Genomic DNA, 20,750 nt, shown 5'->3' on the forward strand with positions numbered 1-20,750 from the left:
CTTTCAGTCGTTGAAGCCAAATTTCAAGTCCCACCCTAGACTGTTTATGCTTCAAACTCCCTCCTTTTCACCAGAGCCGAAAGGTCGGGTCCCTGAAGTGAACTGGGATAAGGAAGCAAGCTAAAGACAGTTCACAAGAGACCCTGGACTTCAACAAGACCAATGCATCGTGTTGTCTTTCTTTGTTGTCGCTGGAAACCTAACCCCTAAACATGGACCCTAAGAAACGCCCGCACAATAATGACCAAATGACACCTCTTCCAGTCTCCTACTTTTGAACTCCTCCAGATGCAGATGCAGACGCTTGAACAGAGCCTAGAATAACCTCCTCTTCCTGCCACAAGTGTGCTCCCGTTTCCTTGAGCAGCCGTACGCACTCCTCCTTGCCTGTCTTTTCCGCGAGGTAGAGCGGCGTGTTGTTGGCGCGGTTCCGCGCGTGCACGCTGGCTCCCCTGGTCAACAGCTCCCGCAAAATCTCGAGGTTGGGTCCGACGGCGGCCAGGTGGACGGCCGTGTTTCCGGCGTAGTCAGCCATCTTCAAGAGCTCGCGCTGGCCGTCGTTGTCCAGGATGTCCCTCACCGCCCGGACATCGCCATCCCGTATGGCGTAGCCGAGGACGGTAAATGCCGATTCTGAGGCCGTTAGCCGGGATACGACCGAGTCGAGTGAGCCAGATGGGTGCGAAAATACCGGGAGTGCCATTTCGGTCATTTCGCCGCGCAGCGACTGCGACATCCGCGCGCTGACCTCGGCGGTCGAGAGGTTCGGAATGGCGAGTAGGTACGACAGCTTGGTCAGGGCCGCTTCGGCAGTGAGGTCGAGGCCGAAGATGACGCCGGCGCGGCCGAGTTCGGTTCCGGGGCCGTAGACGGGGGACACGAAACCGCTCATGCACTGGCTGACGTTGACGACGATGACGCCGCGGTCGACAGCCGCCTTAATGACCTTGGTCAAGCTGCCATCGATACCGCTGGGAGCGTTGCCCATGCCGAAAGTCTCAAGAATAAGACCGCGCAGGTCGGGGACACGCAGAACCGAATCAAGCATCTCTGGTCGGATACCGGGAAAGACTCTAAGACATGCGACGTGGGCGGTGTCGAGGTGGTTGGTGACCTGAAGCTCGGCGATCCTGGTGGGTCTCAGCACGATGGGCCAGTTAACATCAATACCCAGCCCGTTGACCTTGGCCAGGGGCTCGCAGTTGGGGCTGGCAAAGGCCTCGAAAGCAGCGGACGAAACCTTGCTGGTTCTGTTGCCGCGGAACAGCTTATGGTGGAAGAATAGGCCGACCTCGGGGATAACAAAGGTTCCTGCGATAATGAGCGAGCCCAGGAGATTGTCGACGGCGTCCGACTGGAGGGCGAAGATAGAGGCCTGTGAGCCTGTGAGGATGACAGGCTTGCCTAGGTCAGAAAGCATGAAAGAAAGAGCCGAAGCCGTGTACGACAGAGAGTCGGTGCCGTGCAAAACAACAAACCCGTCGAAGAGGCGATAGTTCTCCCGGATGGTCTGGGCGATCTCGGTCCAGCCCTCCGCCGAGATGGAGCTGGAATCCAGCAGAGGGTTGAACTCCAGCACGCCGTAGCGAATATGGCGGGAGTAGGCGCTTGGCGGTGTTCTCAAACTGTCAAGCATAACTTTTTGACCGTCTTTGACGGCGTCAAGCTGGACTGTAGTTTGTTAGCAAATCCCAACATTGCGTGGTGGTGAAAACTTGGCCAATTGAGTTGCATGAAGGCTGTTAGATGTCTCTCAAGTACAAAAGAAACTCTTGGGTTCGAAGCACACGAATCCTTGGCTTGATGGAAACCCTGGTCCTCGTCTTTGTCACGGCCTTCCTCATCTCCTTCTGTGTGTCGTACCCTCAAGAACAACATACCTGAAGGCGACGACTTGTCATTGAACGAGGGGCGCGGAGCCATGGCATTATTTAAGAAACCTCCAATAGGCTGGAGTCCGTCAGCGGTAGGCTGCATGCATATAGTTCCGCCCGTCATGATGATGAGGACTCGGGATTCTGGGTAATTGGACGCCGGCAGGAGCCTCGCAGCGGTAGGTTCGAAAGCCATTGCGCGTGTCGATTGTGCGAAGGCAATGGTGAGTTTCGTCGGGGGGGGGGGGGGGGGGGGGGTAACAGAAAGCCAGAGAAAGGGTGAAAGTTGAAGTCGGGGGTTGAGGGTTATCGGATACAAGAGCCTCCACAGATGAGTTGAAGGGCACGGGGTAAAATGGAGGGGCAGGAGGTTTTTGTATGGAGAGCAAGGCGACAACAGTTGGCTAGTGTCACGGATTGCGCAAAATTTTGTAAATTTTGTCTAATGGAAACGAACTACGAGAAGTTGCAATGGACAGCGATTAGCGATGGATGGCGAAAGCACGCGGGTGGAGACGGATGGCGAGTCAACAAGTCATTTTGCGACAAAGCAAGTGAAAAGGCACTTGGAAGAGTCCGACATACGGCGACAGTCTGATTGAACCTTACCAGAGCTGATATTAGGTTCATGCGTGCTGTCCTGCGTTTGACCCAAGGACCCAGATAAGGAAAGACATGAGAATGTGGGCAGATACCAACGATGCCCCTCGCACTTTTAAGGGAACGCCTTATCGTGTGATAAGATGGAAAGGGTATGGAAGCCGGTGACAGCTCTAGTATCGTGGGGTAGAGAAGATGGGACAAAAGCCGATAGCGGATGGCGGGCAGAGTTTTGGAGGGGTAATGATTAAGTAACAGGACGACCACGACCGCAGCGTGACCGTCTCCAGAAGCCGGGCATGACCGGTCTAGACACCGATGAAGGAGAAATTGCTGACCATAAGCCGGAGGATGCGGTGGATGGACCAAGTATGTCCCCATAACCAGAGCCAATGGCCCCGCTGTGCAAGGCTTGCTGTCTAGTCACCGGTTGGGGCAAAACTCTGGCGGCTGCTCGAAGGCAAGTTAAATCAGTCTCTCCATGCAATGGATTTGAGTTGCTTGCAGAAGTCGACCTTCAGACGATGACGTACGCACGTGCGGCTAGTTTTAAACCGAACCTGTTACTGGCACTTGGGGGAGGATACGTACCCTACCTACATCGGTAAAGACGCTCCAGGAGTCTCCGTCTCAGCGGAAGGACCCACAGCGTAGGACCAGGGATTTTCCGCGATTTTTTGATTCTAACCATGGCATCACATCTCCAATCTGGACTTTATTAGGATTCTGCCACAGACACCGCCCAGACACCAACCCGTCTTCAACAACCTACCTAATACAAGCTAATTCCAAACACCAAATACAGTAAGCATCCTGCTTATTTTGCACCACAGCAACAGCTACAGCACCCATCTACGACCGATCGCTATATTACACGTTGGTGATTCAATAGCAATGCAATCCTTTTAGCCGGCCTTCGCTGTTAGTCCCACACCTCCGCCAGAAGCTTCGATCGACCCAGCCAAGTTCCATCGCGACAGGCGCGTCTCGCCGCGCTTCGCAGCCATCATGGATTCTAGCGCACACAACGGCGGCGTCTCGCCTCGGACATTTGCGATACAGCATCAGCGCCCCAAAACGAGTTTCCAGGGATGCTCGCGCATCACCGACTACGAGCTCCTCGGGAAGTTGGGCGAGGGTACTTTTGGGTAAGTCCGCTTGCAGCTACCGCGTTCCTGGTCATCATCATACTGACCGATAACCTGCAGTGAAGTCCATCGCGCGCGATCTCGCAAGACGAACGCCCATGTAGCTCTCAAGAAAATCATTATGCATCACGAAAAGGATGGCGTACGTGTGATACCAATCCCGAACACCCGCGGGCCATCAACTGACGGGCGATAGTTCCCCATCACGGCACTGCGCGAAATCAAACTTCTGAAGCTGCTCTCCCACAAAAACGTCCTGCAGCTCATTGACATGGCCGTGGAGCACCCCCAAAGAGCCAGTAAGTCGCTCATGCTCAACTACCCATCTCGCCAGCAGCAATTCCTGACCCGGGTTGTCACAGGCGACAAGCGCAAAAGGCCCATCATGTACATGGCAACCCCGTACATGGATCACGACCTATCAGGTCTGCTTGACAACCCCTCTGTTCACTTCACCGAGCCTCAAATCAAATGCTACATGCTGCAACTTCTCGAAGGGCTGCGGTACTTGCACGACAACCGTATTTTGCACCGAGATATGAAGGCCGCCAACCTCTTGATCAACAACAAGGGTATCCTCCAGATCGCCGACTTTGGTCTCGCAAGACACTACGAAGGACCGACGCCAAAGCCAGGCCATGGCGCAGGCGAGGGGAAAAGAGAATATACCGGCCTGGTCGTCACTAGATGGTACCGACCCCCCGAGCTGTTGCTTCATTTGAAGAGATACACGACCGCTATTGACGTCTGGGGTGTTGGGTAAGTTTTGCGCCTGTGCATCTGTATCTTGCCACGAAATACTGACCCATTCAATAGCTGCGTCTTTGGTGAGATGCTTGTTGGAAAACCGATTTTGGCAGGCGAGAGTGACACTCACCAACTCGAAATCATTTGGGATCTGATGGGATCACCCACACCTGAAACCATGCCCTTGTTCAACACGCTCCCTGGTGCCGAGGTCCTTACGCCGCGTTCTCGACCCGGCAGCTTGTCCAACAGATTCAGAGAGTATGGGACTGGTGCCGTTTCTTTGCTAAAGGAGCTCCTTAAACTTGACTGGAGAACTCGTATCAACGCCGGTGACGCCCTCAATCATCCGTACTTCAAGATGGCTCCCATGCCAGCTGACCCAGGCGACCTCCCAACGTTCGAAGACAGCCACGAACTGGATAGGCGGAAATTCCACGACCGCCAGGCGAAGCTGCCACCTGCGCCAAAAGGGGGCACGGTGGGCATGGGTCCTGAAGCACACGGTGCGAATGCCGGGTTCAACAATGCCGACGCCTACAACAGCCGCAACGGCGTGAACGGTAACCGTAACCCCAACCTGCCTGGAGCCCCCCGCAACGGGGACGAGCGCAGACCAGCCTGGCAACGAGATAGAGGCTTGCCGCCAAGGCCACCCCCGCCCGAGTACGTCAACGGCGGACCTATGGAACGCGATGCTTTCCGGGACAGAGATCGAGACAGACGACCTAGGAGTCGGGGTGGAAGGGCACCCGACGTAGATACGTATATCCCGAGTTATAGGGACGATGCGTCTCGACACCGGGATGACCGGCCGCCGCGCGACCGTCGTCGCAATAGCAGGGATGAAAGGTGGCACGACCGGGATTGGGACCGCCGGACGAGAAGCCGTAGCCGCTCGCCGATAAGGGAGCGCGAGCGGGACCGGGACATGTACCGCAGGTGAAGTTGCGGCCAACATCACAAGAGACTATAATATCGGTGGACAGGGCGAGTAGCTCGGCGAAGCACAGGAACAGGCGTTTGGGAGGGCAGGAGGCATATTCCTGCGCAGGGCTGGCATTTTGAAAGTGATTCCCAGGTAATGATAGCCACCCTCTCTGCTGCGTACGGTATGCGTAAAGAAACCCCAAATCATATGATCAGATCTCAGAATCGTCATCGTCCTCCTCGTGAATTGTCTGCGACCAGAGTCCCGGCGTCCGTCTCCGCCTCTTCGGGGGCGGCTTGTTGAGGATGTGCCAGTCTGTTTCGTAGGACGAGGAGTCTTCGGTCTTACCTGTTCCTGGCCGTTCCGACAAAGGCGTCAAAGGCATTGGCGTCGGAGGCAGTGACTTCGACCTGTCCTCATGCATGCCGAAGACTGTGGTTATTATACCAGACGTACATGACAAGGTCAGACCAGCCACGATACCGATACAGGCGCCGCACGCCAGCTGATGAGGGTGTGAGCAAATCAACTGCCCGGCTATTAAGAAGGGCAAGGAAACCTACAAAAGTGTAAAGGGGCTGTGAGTGTGTTAGCGCTGCTGTAGATGAAGTGCGTTGCAAGGGATGGATGACTTACCTCGAGGCTAGCTATGAAATCGAGCAAAGCCTGGCCCCAGCCGATGACATAGGACGCCATGAGTACGATGGGCGAAAACAAGACGAGAATCACGTTGACGAAAAAGGCCACGGGCTTCCATACGATCCTCGCGGGCCATGTAGCGATGGCGAAAACGCCCGAGGCATACGACAGCGACGCCATGCCGTGTCGTGAGGTCGGTTGTGAGTGAGAATGAGGTTTAGATATGCAACAGGGGTAGCTCGCTGTAAGCTGCACCTGGAGATGAAATGGTCCTGTCCTTACTTCTTCAGAGCATGTCAAGAGAGTAAGCGAGCTTGCAGTTGTCAAGAACGACGTCGGTCGACGGAGAAGGCCGTTCTGAATTAGGGATATGGTCAAGTCGAGGAGTTGGTGGTTTGTGAGAAGTGCAGTGGCTATGGTGCGTTTGCAGCATTCCAGGTCAGAAATCCGAGGGGCGTTTGTCGCTGTAGTGACACGAGTGCTCACGCGAGCCAAGGTTATTAGCTGGCTTCAGCTGGTAAAGGTAGAGTAGAGTAGGAAATTGGGAGGGAGGGGGAGGGAGCTTACGAGGCAGGGCCAGCTTCGATCTCGCTAGGTAGGTAATATCGGACGGGGCCTAGGAGCATCAAATCTACGTGCACTGACCAGCTTGAAGGCGCCGGCCAAGGCTGGCACTCATCTTTTCTCGTGGTAATTACCATATTTCATAATCATGGATATCACATATCGAACTTATAGTACGGCGGAAGAAACGTCAATACATGAATGGCTCGCTTTTTATTCATCTCAGTTCATTTGACAAGCTACCAGGAGCTACCTCAGATAGGATGAATCACGGATGCAAGTGGCCCTACCTCTACGATGTATGTAGCCTGTAGGTAACGCGTCGCCCACTGATCGGCCAAGCGGTGGCCCAATGATACTCGTTTCCCCCGCAGTCCGCAATAAAGGTTACCGAGTACCTTTCAGGCACAGCTTATCTGACTTCGGCCACATTCTATCTGGGCCGAACACCAAACGCTGGCGTCAGAACAGGCGACCTGACCACACCACACACCCCTCTACACACTCCCCTCTCTCTCTCACTCTCTCTCTCTCTCTCTCTCTCTCTCTCTCTCTCTCTCTCAACCTCAACCTCGAGCCCGTCGTTGAACTAAGCCGACCTCTCATCCAATCTCCAAAAAGCGAGTCTTGCACTCTCGCACCACGTCACTTTACTCAAAAGACGCATCGTCACCCCATCGGTAGCGACTTCCTGCTTGGCTGCCCTTCTTCCTGCGTAAAACCCAATCGCGCCGGAAACCAATTTTGATTATACAGCACAGCCCTGTATAATCTCGCTGAGAATGCGACAATAAACTCGCAAACCCCGCGCCAGCTATCGTCGTGTAATTACGCCTTACCTAACTAGGCTCGCACGAAGGCCAGTCGCAGCTAGGTACCTTCCTTTGCCTGACGTGGGGATATTGGGTCTCGACACCCGACCCCGGATCGTGACTACCTATCACTGAATCGCTGCATTGTGCTCATTCATCTGGGTAGCGCTGCCCTCGTGCGCCTTTCCCTGCACCACTGCCGACCCCCAACACGCACCCGCACCGCCTGTCGTGCCCGCCGGACGTCGCCGTTGCTTACCTGAGGAGCCAAAAAACGGAATAACGATCTAGACTTGGACTGGCCAGGTCCCGGAACCACCTGTCCCCCCAGACCATACACACGCAGCGAGACCAGGCTGTCGTGTCCCACCCCAGGAGCGAATCTGGACGAAGAGGCAACGACACAAAATGGGAAACAACCCCTCGTCATCCAAGTCCGCGACGCCTGTCTCGTCGCAGGACTCTCCCAAGCACCATCACCATCACCACCACCACCACCCCAAGAGGGAGTCCAAACACATCATTCCGCCGCGGTCTGCCGAGCGAGTTGCTGCCCCGCCCGAACCCTCCCTCACCCAGGCTCAGGGTTCCACGATCACAAAGGGTCCTAAGCCCCTCCAGTCCATTCCAATCTCAAACTTCACCACCGGCTCTCCCTCGTCGAACTCGAGTAACTCCGCCCCACAACCGAAGCCTCCCGAAGCCAAGCACATCGTCCGCGATGCGCCTAGCAAGCCCGTAAACGTCCCTGCTGCCGCCGCCGCCACCACCGAATCCTCCTCCCTCCGTTCCCATTACTCTGCCCACATGATTGAACCAGCCTTGGTCGGGAACAGCAGCGTGAACGACATGTCGTATTTGACACGCCCGCCGCGTATGCCGCTCCCTATCGAGGAAGAGATTCACACTCCCGGATCGCCCATAATCGCGCCCGCCGACACCAACGATGGCAGTGTTCCCGAGGTGGAAATCCTCGAAGATGGCATGACTAGGAAGTCGTCAGCACTGAGCACGAACACTGCGGAAGATGAAGATAACGAGGAGTTGATCGTCGACAAGACCCGGCCCACAGTGCCGACCCGTCTTGAATGGCGCAAGGGAGGAGGCAAGGTCTACATTACGGGAACCATCTTCCAATGGAACCGCAAACATAGATTACATCCTGTGTAAGTTTTACTCCGAACGCATGAATCTCGGTCGCCCGCGTCGCACATGTGGCTCCCTGGAGGCTTCAAATGTCAGTAACCGTGAGCTACATCGCCTGTGCCGGGCAGTATCAACAGCATCCAAGGGTGAGTTTGCCGTGAACCGACTGGGCTGACAAAGATTGCTCAATAGCGAAGGACAGCCTGGCGTGTTTGCGGCGACGATTCATATCCTTCCGGGCACACACCACATCAGATTCTTGGTGGACGGGATCATGCAGACCTCGCCCGACCTGCCGACAACCGTGGACTTTGGAAACAACCTGGTGAACTTCATCGAAGTCAGTGCCGACGACCTGCCGGCGAAGGCACCCGTTGAACCTGGGAAGGACGGTGTCGCCACAGCAGCTACCGTCGACAAGGGTGCTCTCAAAACGTCTGGGTCCCAGACTGATGACCAACCCAAGCCCCCTAGAGGCAGGGAGGTGCCATCGCCAAGTCAGTACTTCCAGCAAATACCCAAGTACCTGGTGGATTTCGATCAGCCCGAAGACTCCCCGGCGTATCAGTATGCGGTGACCGCTATCGAGAAACTGCCGACCCCTCCCAGCTTGCCCGGCTTCTTGGGCAAGCCCATCCTGAACGCTGCGGTCCTCATGAAGGACGACAACAGCGTGCTTAACATGCCTAACCATACTGTGCTCAACCACCTTGCTACCAGTAGTATTAAGAACAACATCCTGGCAGTCTCGGCCACGACGCGCTACAAAAACAAGGTAAGCCACCCACTTCTTGTTACACAGTTCTTCGCTCATATCAAATATAGTACGTCACGACAATCATATATAAGCCCACCACAACAGACGAATAGTCGATGACACGTGGGGGGAGGTGGCCGTCTGTGGGATTTTTCCCCCGAGTGAGGCGCCGCGTATAAGTAGTCGTCGCCACTGAGCGATAGGCTTGGGAGTTTTATATGTCCTGTCGTAGTCACGGGGGCAATAAAATTGATTGAACAGGCAGAATGCGCAGCATTGACCGATAACGATCCTCAGTCTCTCCATTTGATGTGAACCTCGTCTGTTCTAAACCGCTGCGTGCATGAGCTGTCCTCGAGCGGCGTCCTGAAACCCGTCTCGTACGCCAGCAGGCCGGCATGGGCGATCATGATGCCGTTGTCGATGCAGAACCTCTCGTCGGTGGCGTACACGCTACCGCCCCTCTCCTTGGCCATCTCGCCCATCATCTCCTGCAGCCTCTCGTTGCAGCCGACGCCACCCACGATCAGCACCTGGTTGCTGCCAACGTGGGCCATGGCCCGTTCCGTGATCTCGACCAGCATCGCGAAAACGGTCTCCTGCAACGAGAAGCACAGGTCCGCCGGCTTAAACGTCTCCTCGCCCCTCTCCTGGGCCGCCTTCATCTGCGCCGCCAGTATATCCGCGGAGGCCAGGATGCCTGAGAAGGAGCAGTCCATGCCCTTGACGGCGTACGGCAGCTCGAGCAGCTGGCGGCCCTGCTTGGCGAGCTGCTCGATATTGTAGCCCGGGGCCGGGTCGTTGCTGATCTCGAGGGTGCGCGCGAAGCGGTCGAGGCAGTTGCCCACGGCGATGTCGAGGGTCTCGCCGAAGATGCGGTACCGCTGCTCGGCGTAGGCGATGACCTGGCTATTGCCGCCGCTGACATACAACACGACGGGGTTCCGGGCGCCGGTGATGGTGCGGCCCATCTCGATGTGGCCAACGCAGTGATTTACTCCTACGAGAGGCTTGTCCCACAGCAGGCTCAGGGTGCGGGCGGCGACGGCGACCGAGGTCAGTGGCGCACCCATGCCGGGGCCCTTTGTGAAGCAGACGCAGTCGAGGTCGGCGGGGGCAACGCCGGCGTCGCGGAGGGCGCGGCGGGCGAGCTGGACAAAGTGAGCGCGGTGGTGCTTGGCCGTGTCCTTGGGGAGGAAACCCGTCCCAGGCGGCGAAACGAAGGTGTGTCGGACGTTGGAGAGGATCGTGGACTCGGTACCGTTGTGGAGCATCACGCCGATGCCGAGTTTGTTGGCGGAGCCTTCGCAGCCGAGGGCGAGGAGGCCGCGCTTCTTGGACATGGTTGCTGTCGTCAGCTTGGAGGGGGATTCGGCCATTACTTTGGGCTGTGGTGATGGTGGTAGCTTGCTGTGTCTAGGTAACAAGATGTACACGTGCCCGGTATTCCAATCCAAAGATCCGTACAGTATCTCGACTCGCTCTCTATCTCGCTGTCGCAACAGGGGCCTATGGCCGAGGCCTCTAGAAAAAAAAGTTGACGTAGGAGGGGTAACTACTAACGTCGTTGGTGGGATGCCGCCCGCCCCTCCATAAAAGAACTGTGGATCAAAATCGTAATCTACTGGCCCCCTGCCCCGGCCGGGCCCTCCCCAAGCGCACCTCAGGATGCTGAATTGCACAACTGCCACAACCGTCTTTCCCACCACACCGGACCCTTAGCGTCTCTGCCCTGGGCTGGCTTTTGCGCAACAACCGTGACCACCCTAGCTCAGCCCAGCCCAGCCCAGCCTTCCCTCTCGGTACGCTGACCTTCTCCTCCCGTCCACCGCTCCGGCAAATGCCGTTCGCGCTCACGCCGTCTCGTAGGAAACCAATCCTCCCAGGAATCGACCATCTTCTCAATTCTTCCTGAACAGGGGCGGATAGGAAACGCTGTCACTTCAGCGAGAACCTGGGAAGCACAAGACGAAGAGCACAAGAAGCCGGGCCACACAAGGTACACCGGAGGTGCAACGCAATTATCCCCACACCCACTATCCGACAAGCCTCGACAAGAAGTGGGCTCTCCTCTTTCTTCACTACACAATTCTCTCTCTACTTGGTTTTCTCGTCTACTCCTCTTTTCAATGCCCTTCCCCCTCTTCTGTGCCGTATTTCCCCAGTCATGCATTCCTCTCTACCTTTCTTATTTTCCCTCCCCCTTCTGGTGAACGACAGCGCCCCCGAGACTTCAGGTCTTATGATCACCGGGAGGATCTGCGGGTACAGGTCTGCCGAATGGGGGGGGGGGGGGGGGGGGGGGGCCTTGGATGACCAAGGTCCAAGTCTGCTGACACCTCACCACCACTGGGCATTCTGACTTCTCTTCTCCTTTACAACCTATAAGGCTTGTCTGGGCCGCCCCCTTCGCAGCCTTCCCTCCGCGAGTTTCCCGAAGAAGAGGGTTTTGCGGGATTCAGGAGTCTGCCTGGGGTGTCATCGCCTACTTCCGCAGAATGCCGCGCCGGACCACCTGTTCGTCGCAAACTCTCCGAGTCACCTCACATAGCACATCTCCGCTCAACACCACCAGAGGCTGGCTGATGCTCACAATGACGCCAGAATCTTCTATTCACACGTCCATCTTCCTTTGTGCTCGCTGCACACAAGCACGTACCACAGAGTGCCTGGCGACGACTCCGAGACTTCGAGGCCAAAGCACATGACGTTGACCACCGCCGTCATGACGACCTTAAGCATCACATCCACAAGCATCGGGCGAGCGCGCACGAGAAACGAGCCCCATCCCGCCTCTATACATAATCAGCACTTGTACAAGGATGGCAATGGCCTCAAACATGGAAGGTCAATATTGATCTTCTTCATTATGGTGGGAGATCTATCTTCCTCGCCCAATGCATTGGTCTAGGCAGACTGCCTGCCTCCCAACTCCTCGTCGCCATGCCGCCTTTACATTCATATACTTTACATGAGAGCTACCACAACTCAAGAACGCCATGCCAACCCGACCGCCCAACCTGCTGCCAGGCTTTCTGTACAAAACCAAAAGACAACCAAACACCAAGGGGGTATACAACAAACCTCATCCGGGGATGATGAGCAGATTTTCGCGTCTCTACAGCCTGTCCATCCCTCATGAGGCAGCAGCCTGAGCTGGCGGCGCCTGAGGCGGCGCGACTTGAGGTGGTGCGACTTGAGCTGGCGGCGACGACTGCGATGGGTGCCGCTGCTGTTGCTGCTGTTGTTGCTGCTGCTGCAGTGCCACTTGTGCCTGTGGCGTTGCAGGCTGTGGCAAAGTCGGCCGGTTACCAGCTACTCCTGCTGCTTGTGGAGGCGCCTGGCCGTTGGCCAAGCCCTCGTGCGGAAGCTGCCGGCGCTGGTAGACATACTGGGACAGTGGGATGGTGGCCCGGAACTTCAACGCTCGTGTGTCGTACGGGTCGACCTCGTACACAGGCGTCTCATCCTCGTCGTCTTGGTCATACTTCCATCGATCACTATATTCCTCACCCTCCATCCTCGGCGGCGTTGTCATTCCCCGACGGTCGATCCACAAACGACCTAGTCGTCCAATACGACGACGGAACGCTGGCTGGCTGCTGGGGGGCTTCTCCTTGCCTCCCGCCTTGAACTGGAACACCGGCATGTTACCTCTATCAACAAATGGTTCTGCTTCATCGTCGACGTCCATGGCTTCCGACTCAGATGATGTGGACGCCGGGGGTGTCATGAGGTACTGGGTCTTGGCCGGTCGGAAGCTGGCCTCCATACCCTGTTCCCTGACCGGTGATAGGGGATCTCTGGTGAGATCCACATGGTTCTGGTTCCACTTCCTATGGTTGTGGACCTTGCTTTCAACATCCGCCCGCAACTCGTTCTCCTTTTCAGCAAGCTTATCCGCCAGCTGCAAGAGATCTGCCTCCATGGACCGGCCATCCGGACGCACAGCAATGCGAAGATGGCTGCCAGGTGGCTTTTGAAGAGCAGGTGCTTCTACAGGCTTCTTCTTGGGAGGCTGTGCTCCGTCAGCACCTATTTCCGGGTCCTCGGGCTGCGGAATATCACATACCTTGTGATTGATGAGGTCTTCGTCCTCGGTCTTAATGCCAAGCTTAACCTTCATTTCCTTGAGCTTGGCCCTCTGCTCAAATATAGCGCGGTCAAAGGTGAGTAGTTCACGTTTAAGCATCTCCCGCTCATAAGACTGGATGATGAGCTGTCGACCATCCTCGAGTTCTCTGCGAAGTCGCTTGAGTTTCTCGGCGCTCTGGACGTCTCTCTGCCTCGTCTTTCGCGTCTGTCTGGCCTCGCGACGTCTGAAGCAGACATAGGGATCGGCCTCATCGCTCTCCTGGTGCGTCTCAAACTTGACGCTGGGATGAATGGGCTTGTTGCCGAGCGATTGCCGGCGCGACTTCCAGTGCTCATACACATGCTTAGCATGCGCCATGAGCTTGTTGCCACCGAGCGAGGTAAGTGAGGGAACCATCAAATCATAGCCAACAACGGTGTTGTCTATTGATGCGAAGGGGGTCTGTTCAGAGGCAGTCTCCTCGAACACTTCCATAATGCGTTCAAAGTCATCCTCTGACAGTTGAGAGGCGACAGTCTTTTTGGTAGAGTTATACTGCTTCAGAAATTCATAGTCTTCTGATGTCATGTCATAGGAAACTCCTATGCATTCCTCGACAGTCTGCGAGAAACGAATGTAGGAGGTAGGCTGCTGGAAGTGACTGGGATAAAGCAGATCATAGTTGATCTGGCTCTCCTGAGGAGGCGGGACAGGAATTTCTTGGTCATTGCTAGTACCGGCCTCTTTGAGGATGGATTGGAGATGGTATTCCTAAGGGCGCCAGGTCAGTATACGGGCTGGATCGCTGACGGTGGGCAGTAGGTAAGAAGTGGGTAAGCAGGGGGGTGTGCCGAAGCGTGTCACATGGTGGGTCACGTGATATCTGGCAGCAATATGGAGGGAGTAGTGGCTTACTGTTTCCTCGGCTGCTTCGACACCGGTCGCGATTTGGGTTTCTGTGGTCAAAGATTCTTTCTCTGCAGCGTCGATATCATCCTCTCTAAGCACAGGAAGAAGCGTCTTGACGCTCAACTTCTTGACTCGGACTTTCCTGGTAGACATGATGGCGGGCGGGGGGGTCGAAGGCGGAAAGCCAGCGGAAATTCCGCAAAAAAAAGTCGATCAAGTCATACAGGGGGTCATGCGACACTGACTTTTGCAGTTTTGAGGGATAAAAATCGACGTTGTTGGGTTTGGATTGATGGCCGAGCTCTCGCTGCTTGATGAGGTGACGTTGATGTTCGCGGGTGCAGAGTTTTCAGTCCAGGACTTTCGAAGAAGGTTTGAGTCGCCCGCGTCGAGAAGAAGTACCATGCAGTAGTAAATGCGCGGAGCTGGTACTTTGGAGACGCTCGGACCAGCAGCCGGATCGGACCTGGGAAGCAAAGACTCGCCGACGTACTGTGAAAGTGACTGGCACCTGCCCAAAAGCCGCCTGGAAATAGGGGAAGCTGTATGTCACGTGCCAGTCGAATATGATACTGCGAGAATGCAGCATGAGGTGGGCGGCGATGTATGGGACGATGGTGAGCGATTTTGGGTATTCCGGAACAGATAAGAAAAAGCGCATCTCAATTTCATTAATTTTTCTTGTCCTCATGCCATCTTCCCGAAACTCAAATAGTAATGCCGATACATCTGACACTTTGTGCCTGCCGTTCACGTCTACGTCTATCAAATGGAGGTGACTTGATCCAGAAAATGGTCTGTGCGTATGCATCCTGCGCTGGCGGTGCGCTCTGCCGTCTCTGGCTCAGCACCTAAGGTCGCCTGTCCAGCTGCCCGAATCAACGTCCAATCCCGCCCAGTCCAATCCGGCGCCTGTTCGCCGCCTGTCCTTAGTTTGACCACCCCACGTCCGTACCTAATGTACTTTGTCCTAGTCTGCCTTGCACTTGTCAACATCCTAACTCACCCACCCTCCAAGGCTAACCCCACGGCGACCTAGCGAACTCGAGCTCGACATAAAGCCTACCTACGACGAAGCCTCCACGACCGAGCATTTGCCCCAGCTATACACACACTCGCACACACTGCGCATCCTCACAGCTTTAGTCGAGACCGATCGCTCACTTTCTTCATCATGGGCAACACTACTAGTGCGGTGTTGGACAATATTGTCCAGGGGTCCAACTGTGAGCCCCTCCCCCGCAGTCGACTTCTTTGTCGCACAGACTCGGGCGTGCTGACGCGCAGGCAGTCGACAGAGATGAGGTTGACCGTCTGAGGAAACGTTTTATGAAGCTGGATAAGGCATGTTTTCCTGCGACACTTTATTCCTGTAGTTTCTTCTTCAGCCAACCAATGTCCCATGCTGACCGACTCCTTTGCAGGACAACTCTGGCACGATCGAGCGCGATGAGTTCCTCAGCCTCCCCCAGATTTCCTCCAACCCGCTAGCCACAAGGTAGCCGACCCGTCTCCGACCAAATGCACCACCCGAACCATGTTGCTGACGGCACTCCCTGTACAGAATGATTGCCATCTTCGATGAGGACGGCGGCGGCGACGTCGACTTCCAGGAGTTCGTGTCCGGCCTCAGCGCCTTCTCGAGCAAGGGCAACAAGGAGCAGAAGCTGCGCTTTGCCTTCAAGGTGTACGACATTGACCGCGACGGTTACATCAGCAACGGCGAGCTCTTCATTGTCCTCAAGATGATGGTTGGCAGCAACCTCAAAGACCAGCAGCTGCAGCAGATCGTCGACAAGACCATCATGGAGGCGGACCTGGACAAGGACGGCAAGATCAGCTTCGAGGAGTTCACCAAGATGGTGGAGAACACGGATGTTAGCATGAGCATGACCTTGGGTGAGTATCCGTCTCGGTTTTCTATCGCATACTCTACTCCATCGAGGGTTGAGCTAACGTGCGTTATCTTTGCAGACACATTCTAGAATAAAGCATGGTGGCGGCGCGCGTGCGCATTAGGATCATGAGATATGAATTGCAACACCCTTCTAGGTAGAGGTATACCATTACCCCGAGGCGGCGCCGCGGCCGCCGTTTGAGCCTGAATTGAAGTTTCTGGGTTTCAGCAGCCCGAGTCGCCGATGCTCATGTTTGTACAACCTTCGAGATGATCGCGGTCCCGTCACATGGTCTCCTACATTCCATCATGAGTAGAGCCGGCTCATGTATATACATGTCTACCTAGATGTGTATCAAAGAAGGATACTAAAGCAAAGGCTGGAGGCTACTGAGCTAAAGTAATAAATTCCATATGCAACATGGACCGTCTGGGGATCTTCCTCATCGTCGCCCACCAGGCTGTTATAAGCACATCGGGAGCGGCACCATAACACATACGACCATACCCACTGGAGAACTCGGGATCCCGTCCGCTCTCCCATAGATAAGCCAGTGAGGGCCGGATTAGTAGTTGGGTCGGTGACGACCAGCGAATACCTGGTGTTGTATGTTTTTGTGTTTTGTTGTGTTTTGCCTGTCCACGGTGGTGGTGTCTTCGTTCTCTTAGAGAGAGACACGGCTTCTTGACTTCAAGAAGCAGGCTGACTACATGTAGAGCTCAAATCCAAGGCGGCCACCCTCTCTCCCATGTACCCGTTCCTCGTAGTTTGTCAAGGTGTCCCCATACATCTCCGGTAGGCCGCAACGTAAATGCTCCTAGCTATGTTTGTCCTCTCATTTGAAAATGACAAAACTGCAACACTCTCCGGCTCCCTGCATGCTGTGAACGTACAGGATGCGGAGTACAAACTTGCGGGTAGTGGTGATGCCAGGCAGGGTCATTGTGTGATGATCATTGACCGCATCAGCTTGGCGTTCAAAATCTATCAGGTCGAGGCCCCTCTTGGTTTTGGCAACATGGTCGGCGATGCCTTGACTCTGATCATATTACTCCCTGCTGTGCAGTTGCCTTCCTAGCATCGCCGTGACCAGACCTCGATGCACAATACTTCAGCTTCTAGGCGGCGTTGGTCAACCCATCACGGGTGGTATGTGCCGTATCGATCCCCAAACCTCGTTCAGTATCAATGAAACAGTATCGACAGTATCAATATAGTGCATAACGTGGAAAATAAAGTCAGAATTATTTGTATTGTTATTCTCATGGCGCTGCCAGGGGAACATCCTGCCAGCTCTATTTCCTTGGTTTTAGCTTGAAATTGAACTCTTTAGAAGAGTCTGAGAGCTTCCATCTTGCAAACAGCTGTCCATTCTCAACCAGAATCTGCCAGAGCAATTCACCCTAATCCTCCTCCAAGGCAGGCCATATATCCTTCTTGCGCACGTATAGCTCTATAACTATTAGTGTCTCTCGAATCTACTGCTTAGCTGTAGTCTTGCTAATCCTAAACTAGCCGAGGTTAGCTGTGCAAGGAAAGTAGACAAGTACTTTTGCTAAACAGTGTTGCTAAGTAGCTTGTAATGCTCTACGTTAAATTTATTAAAACCAACTGCTAACGCAAACTTGCCCTCGCCTTAGTCTAAGGAACAGTATATATTAGCTACTAGTTAGGCAAGATAGAATATGTCCAAGGTGCTTCTATAGTTAGCCTGCTTTATCACAACTACACAGTTTGTTCTGTAGAACAATCTTACCAGTCAAACTTAAGGTCTCCCTCGCTAAACGACCAAATACGTGCTTGAAGTTGATTAACAACATCAAACACGCCTCTGCTATCCTACAACGCTTCATCCAAGTAAACCAATGCTATTCGCAATAATTGGTCATGGCTATTGACTAGCACCACTCCACTTTCAACACTGTCACGGAATTCGTCAGCACTCATAACCCACGGTTCTCAACACGCTACCTTGTACGCTTGAGATGAAGATGTGACGATTTTAGGCGGCAATTCAATTGCTGCGAGGGTTTGGAAGCTGCAAGACGACCCGCCTTATGTAAGTTTACGCCAGGCTCAGAAGAGGACAACCCATGTCAAGCTTTCTCCCTCTGGAATATCCTGAGTTCTGAACGAATTGCTGCCAGTGGTATTAGCCGTCACGTTCTGAGGCGTGGACATCCGCTAGTTGCGTGCTTGCACCCAACGCTAGATGTGTAACGTAGCTCTGTCTTTGAACAACTATGGCAGTCTTCTAGATATGGGAATATCTGGCTAATGAGATATTGCAGGAAATTCGCTTAGTTGCCTACTCAGGAAAACCGAGGAGAAAACGGCGGGATGAGAGGCTTGGGTTGTTCTGCGTCAGGGCCATTGTGAGATTTCTGTTTGTCTTGCCACGTTCGTCTTCTACACGCTTGCCGTGTCCCATCCTCGAACCTCGTCCTGTATCAATGGGACAGTATGAATATGGGAGCGCAACCCTTTGCTCGATCTTCTTTTCTTGGTCATTATCAATATTGCCGTATATTCGTTACATCTAGACTTATTCGAGTTATGACACTTGCAAAGTTGCGCTTGCTATGCCAGTGATCTCATGATAGCTGGGCAGCTGCGGTTCGACGAGTACTAACACGCGGGTCTATGACAGGATGGCACATTCGGATTTGACGTCAAACCTGTTAGTCTAGCAGAGGTCGATATTTTCTGTATTCGTTTGTCTCGGGTCTGGCAACAGTTATATCGGACTGTGGGGCTCAATGGATTCTGAACTCCCGAGATTTCAAGTTTCAGAGTTCCATGCTGAATAGCGGCAAACATCGGCCATGCTTGTTGCAATCCGTGAGCATGAGACACCCTTCATTTCTCAATAGCAGAAAGTAAGTGTATGTACTACCCCAGGTGTTCTCTGTCATGCCTGCTGTTATATTATATTCGCAGGATGGTTCTCCCTTGGTCCACTAGACTGCAGTCGATGTTAGTCTTATTCTGCTCCCATGGTGGAAGTATCTATATGTATGAGACCTGTTACGCCACAATCCGACGATTAGAGCAACGAATTGTATGTGGATACTACTTCAACGTGTTGCACAAGATGTGGGCACAATGAGCGTCTCTCGAGAATAAACCGCGGGTTGACGTCTCCAGACATACCCATATTCGATTAGCATTATCCCCATCAACACTACTGAACACATAGCGGTGTCAGCAAGTCGCGGCGCCGCTCAGATTATCGGCAGTACGGCAGCCTTCTGACTCAACTGCAAGAATCTTCTAAGTGACGGACAGACATTTTTGATTGTCTCGACGTTCGAGAGAGTTTCGCTTCCTCCATGCCATGAACTTACACTAGAGGCGACCACAAGAAGACACATGTAGCTTCTTGATCCGATCTTTATACGGTTGCGTCACACCAGACTACGACGATACAACCACCGAGGTGCGTGAACAACCGATGACAATGCAACAGCATCAACAAGTGGCTTTTAGACCCGAGACCTGGCCAGATTAGACTTTTAAAAAGGCACTACAGTGGGTTCAATTCGGCTGGAAAGGCGCACGACCCTGTGACCAGTCCATTGGCCGGTTGCAGCCGATAATGTTATTCAAGGTATGCGTCACGGAATCACCAGATGCATCTCAGATATGACCCATCCTAAGATGACTCAAAGCATAGCAGCTGGCGGACGTATTGTATTACAGTGTTCTAGCCGCAGGCCGGTCAGAGGCTCTGGATCTCGTGTGGCACGCTTTTCACCACGACCCCCCTTTGCCTCGTCTCTTCAGAAATTCAGAGTGTTGTTCAGTAGCCCCACTCTCGTAATAGATGCTACTGCGAAAAAATGCACGATTATAACTAACACCCCCTGCGGCTTGTGGTTGGGCTATGTTCAAGGTCTAAGGGTCATGTCATCTAATATTTACGGAAACTCAGAACTGTCCAGAACAAGACGGAGTGGAGTGGTAGTTTAGGCCGAACCCGGCGGCAGAAGGCCCACATATTACCGAGACCCACTCCGAGCCTGCCGGTACGGCATTACCCACTAGGTGAACGCGGACGAACAGCCAAACGAAGATCCGGCTCAGGAACCGATGACTAGAAGTTGTACATGTATCCGTAGGTATGGGTACAAAATTTTGAAGCTCCACTATGGTCCTCTTGCTTGCAAGGATGGACAGATCATACCTGTTCACCCACAGGGGCTGTTTTCCTCATTCCCGAATAGGATCTGCGGTGGGCCCAGGTGTTAGAAAAGTGATAGCTCACATTTACTGATATGCAAACCAACGCAAAAGAAAAGAAAAATATGCAAGTGTCAACCCTGTCCGTACAACCCTTCCCGACCACGGCACTGGGAAATTTAGGGTGGAACAAGGAGAGGATCGCAAGTCGAGGTACGGGTATGCTTGCTAACATCCGGCGCTGCTAGGCCCTTTCAAGCTAAATGGCTTGACCGTTCTACAACTATTCGAACCCTGACGCCTGTATGCCACTCATACGACCAGATACAGAATAACCCCGAGATCTACGTCTCTTCCCGCTTCAACAAAGTAGGGATGGGCTAACTTGGTCCACATCGGCCAAGAGCCCGGGCTTATAAGCCACATCACGGATCCGCAGGCCGCTGGAACGCCCGTCTGAGGCCGTGA

The 20,750-nt window shown here is 54.1% G+C and overlaps 8 protein-coding genes across 8 annotated transcripts; 3 read left to right on the forward strand and 5 right to left on the reverse strand.

The window, feature by feature from the left end:
• Positions 1 to 15: 15 nt before the first annotated feature.
• LY79DRAFT_548418 (asparaginase) lies at positions 16 to 2,117 on the reverse strand. Its single transcript, XM_060557399.1, has 2 exons — positions 1,881 to 2,117; positions 16 to 1,671 (listed from the first exon to the last, which is right to left on the reverse strand). The coding sequence occupies exons 1-2, from the start codon at positions 2,068 to 2,070 to the stop codon at positions 269 to 271; spliced, it is 1,593 nt and encodes a 530-aa protein (XP_060415895.1). The 5' UTR covers positions 2,071 to 2,117; the 3' UTR covers positions 16 to 268.
• On the reverse strand, positions 2,111 to 2,979 carry LY79DRAFT_548421 (uncharacterized protein). The gene has a single exon (XM_060557400.1). It carries the CDS (start codon positions 2,853 to 2,855, stop codon positions 2,331 to 2,333), a length of 525 nt encoding a protein of 174 aa, XP_060415896.1. The 5' UTR covers positions 2,856 to 2,979; the 3' UTR covers positions 2,111 to 2,330.
• A 503-nt stretch (positions 2,980 to 3,482) lies between these two features.
• On the forward strand, positions 3,483 to 5,315 carry LY79DRAFT_512074 (kinase-like domain-containing protein; the record flags this gene model as incomplete). The annotated part of the gene is made up of 5 exons (XM_060554328.1): positions 3,483 to 3,622; positions 3,683 to 3,764; positions 3,819 to 3,921; positions 3,985 to 4,381; positions 4,439 to 5,315. 5 exons carry the CDS (start codon positions 3,483 to 3,485, stop codon positions 5,313 to 5,315), a joined length of 1,599 nt encoding a protein of 532 aa, XP_060415897.1.
• Positions 5,316 to 5,511: 196 nt separating this feature from the next.
• LY79DRAFT_668392 (uncharacterized protein) lies at positions 5,512 to 6,119 on the reverse strand (the record flags this gene model as incomplete). Its single annotated transcript, XM_060563519.1, has 3 exons — positions 5,512 to 5,805; positions 5,864 to 5,878; positions 5,937 to 6,119. 3 exons carry the CDS (start codon positions 6,117 to 6,119, stop codon positions 5,512 to 5,514), a joined length of 492 nt encoding a protein of 163 aa, XP_060415898.1.
• Positions 6,120 to 7,723: 1,604 nt separating this feature from the next.
• Positions 7,724 to 9,338, forward strand: LY79DRAFT_588959 (5'-AMP-activated protein kinase; the record flags this gene model as incomplete). The annotated part of the gene is made up of 2 exons (XM_060560979.1): positions 7,724 to 8,481; positions 8,654 to 9,338. 2 exons carry the CDS (start codon positions 7,724 to 7,726, stop codon positions 9,336 to 9,338), a joined length of 1,443 nt encoding a protein of 480 aa, XP_060415899.1.
• Positions 9,339 to 9,505: 167 nt separating this feature from the next.
• On the reverse strand, positions 9,506 to 10,788 carry LY79DRAFT_548435 (glycoprotease). The gene has a single exon (XM_060557401.1). It carries the CDS (start codon positions 10,595 to 10,597, stop codon positions 9,512 to 9,514), a length of 1,086 nt encoding a protein of 361 aa, XP_060415900.1. The 5' UTR covers positions 10,598 to 10,788; the 3' UTR covers positions 9,506 to 9,511.
• A 1,566-nt stretch (positions 10,789 to 12,354) lies between these two features.
• Positions 12,355 to 14,355, reverse strand: LY79DRAFT_668395 (enhancer of polycomb-like-domain-containing protein; the record flags this gene model as incomplete). Its single annotated transcript, XM_060563520.1, has 3 exons — positions 12,355 to 13,236; positions 13,291 to 14,064; positions 14,209 to 14,355. The coding sequence occupies 3 exons, from the start codon at positions 14,353 to 14,355 to the stop codon at positions 12,355 to 12,357; spliced, it is 1,803 nt and encodes a 600-aa protein (XP_060415901.1).
• A 723-nt stretch (positions 14,356 to 15,078) lies between these two features.
• Positions 15,079 to 16,677, forward strand: LY79DRAFT_548443 (uncharacterized protein). Its single transcript, XM_060557402.1, has 5 exons — positions 15,079 to 15,428; positions 15,494 to 15,546; positions 15,627 to 15,700; positions 15,767 to 16,101; positions 16,177 to 16,677. The coding sequence occupies exons 1-5, from the start codon at positions 15,377 to 15,379 to the stop codon at positions 16,185 to 16,187; spliced, it is 525 nt and encodes a 174-aa protein (XP_060415902.1). The 5' UTR covers positions 15,079 to 15,376; the 3' UTR covers positions 16,188 to 16,677.
• The last annotated feature ends 4,073 nt before the right edge of the window (positions 16,678 to 20,750 follow it).

Source organism: Colletotrichum navitas (assembly GCF_030913465.1).
Source record: "Colletotrichum navitas strain CBS 125086 chromosome Unknown LY79scaffold_18, whole genome shotgun sequence".
NCBI classification, from domain to species: Eukaryota; Fungi; Ascomycota; class Sordariomycetes; order Glomerellales; family Glomerellaceae; genus Colletotrichum; species Colletotrichum navitas.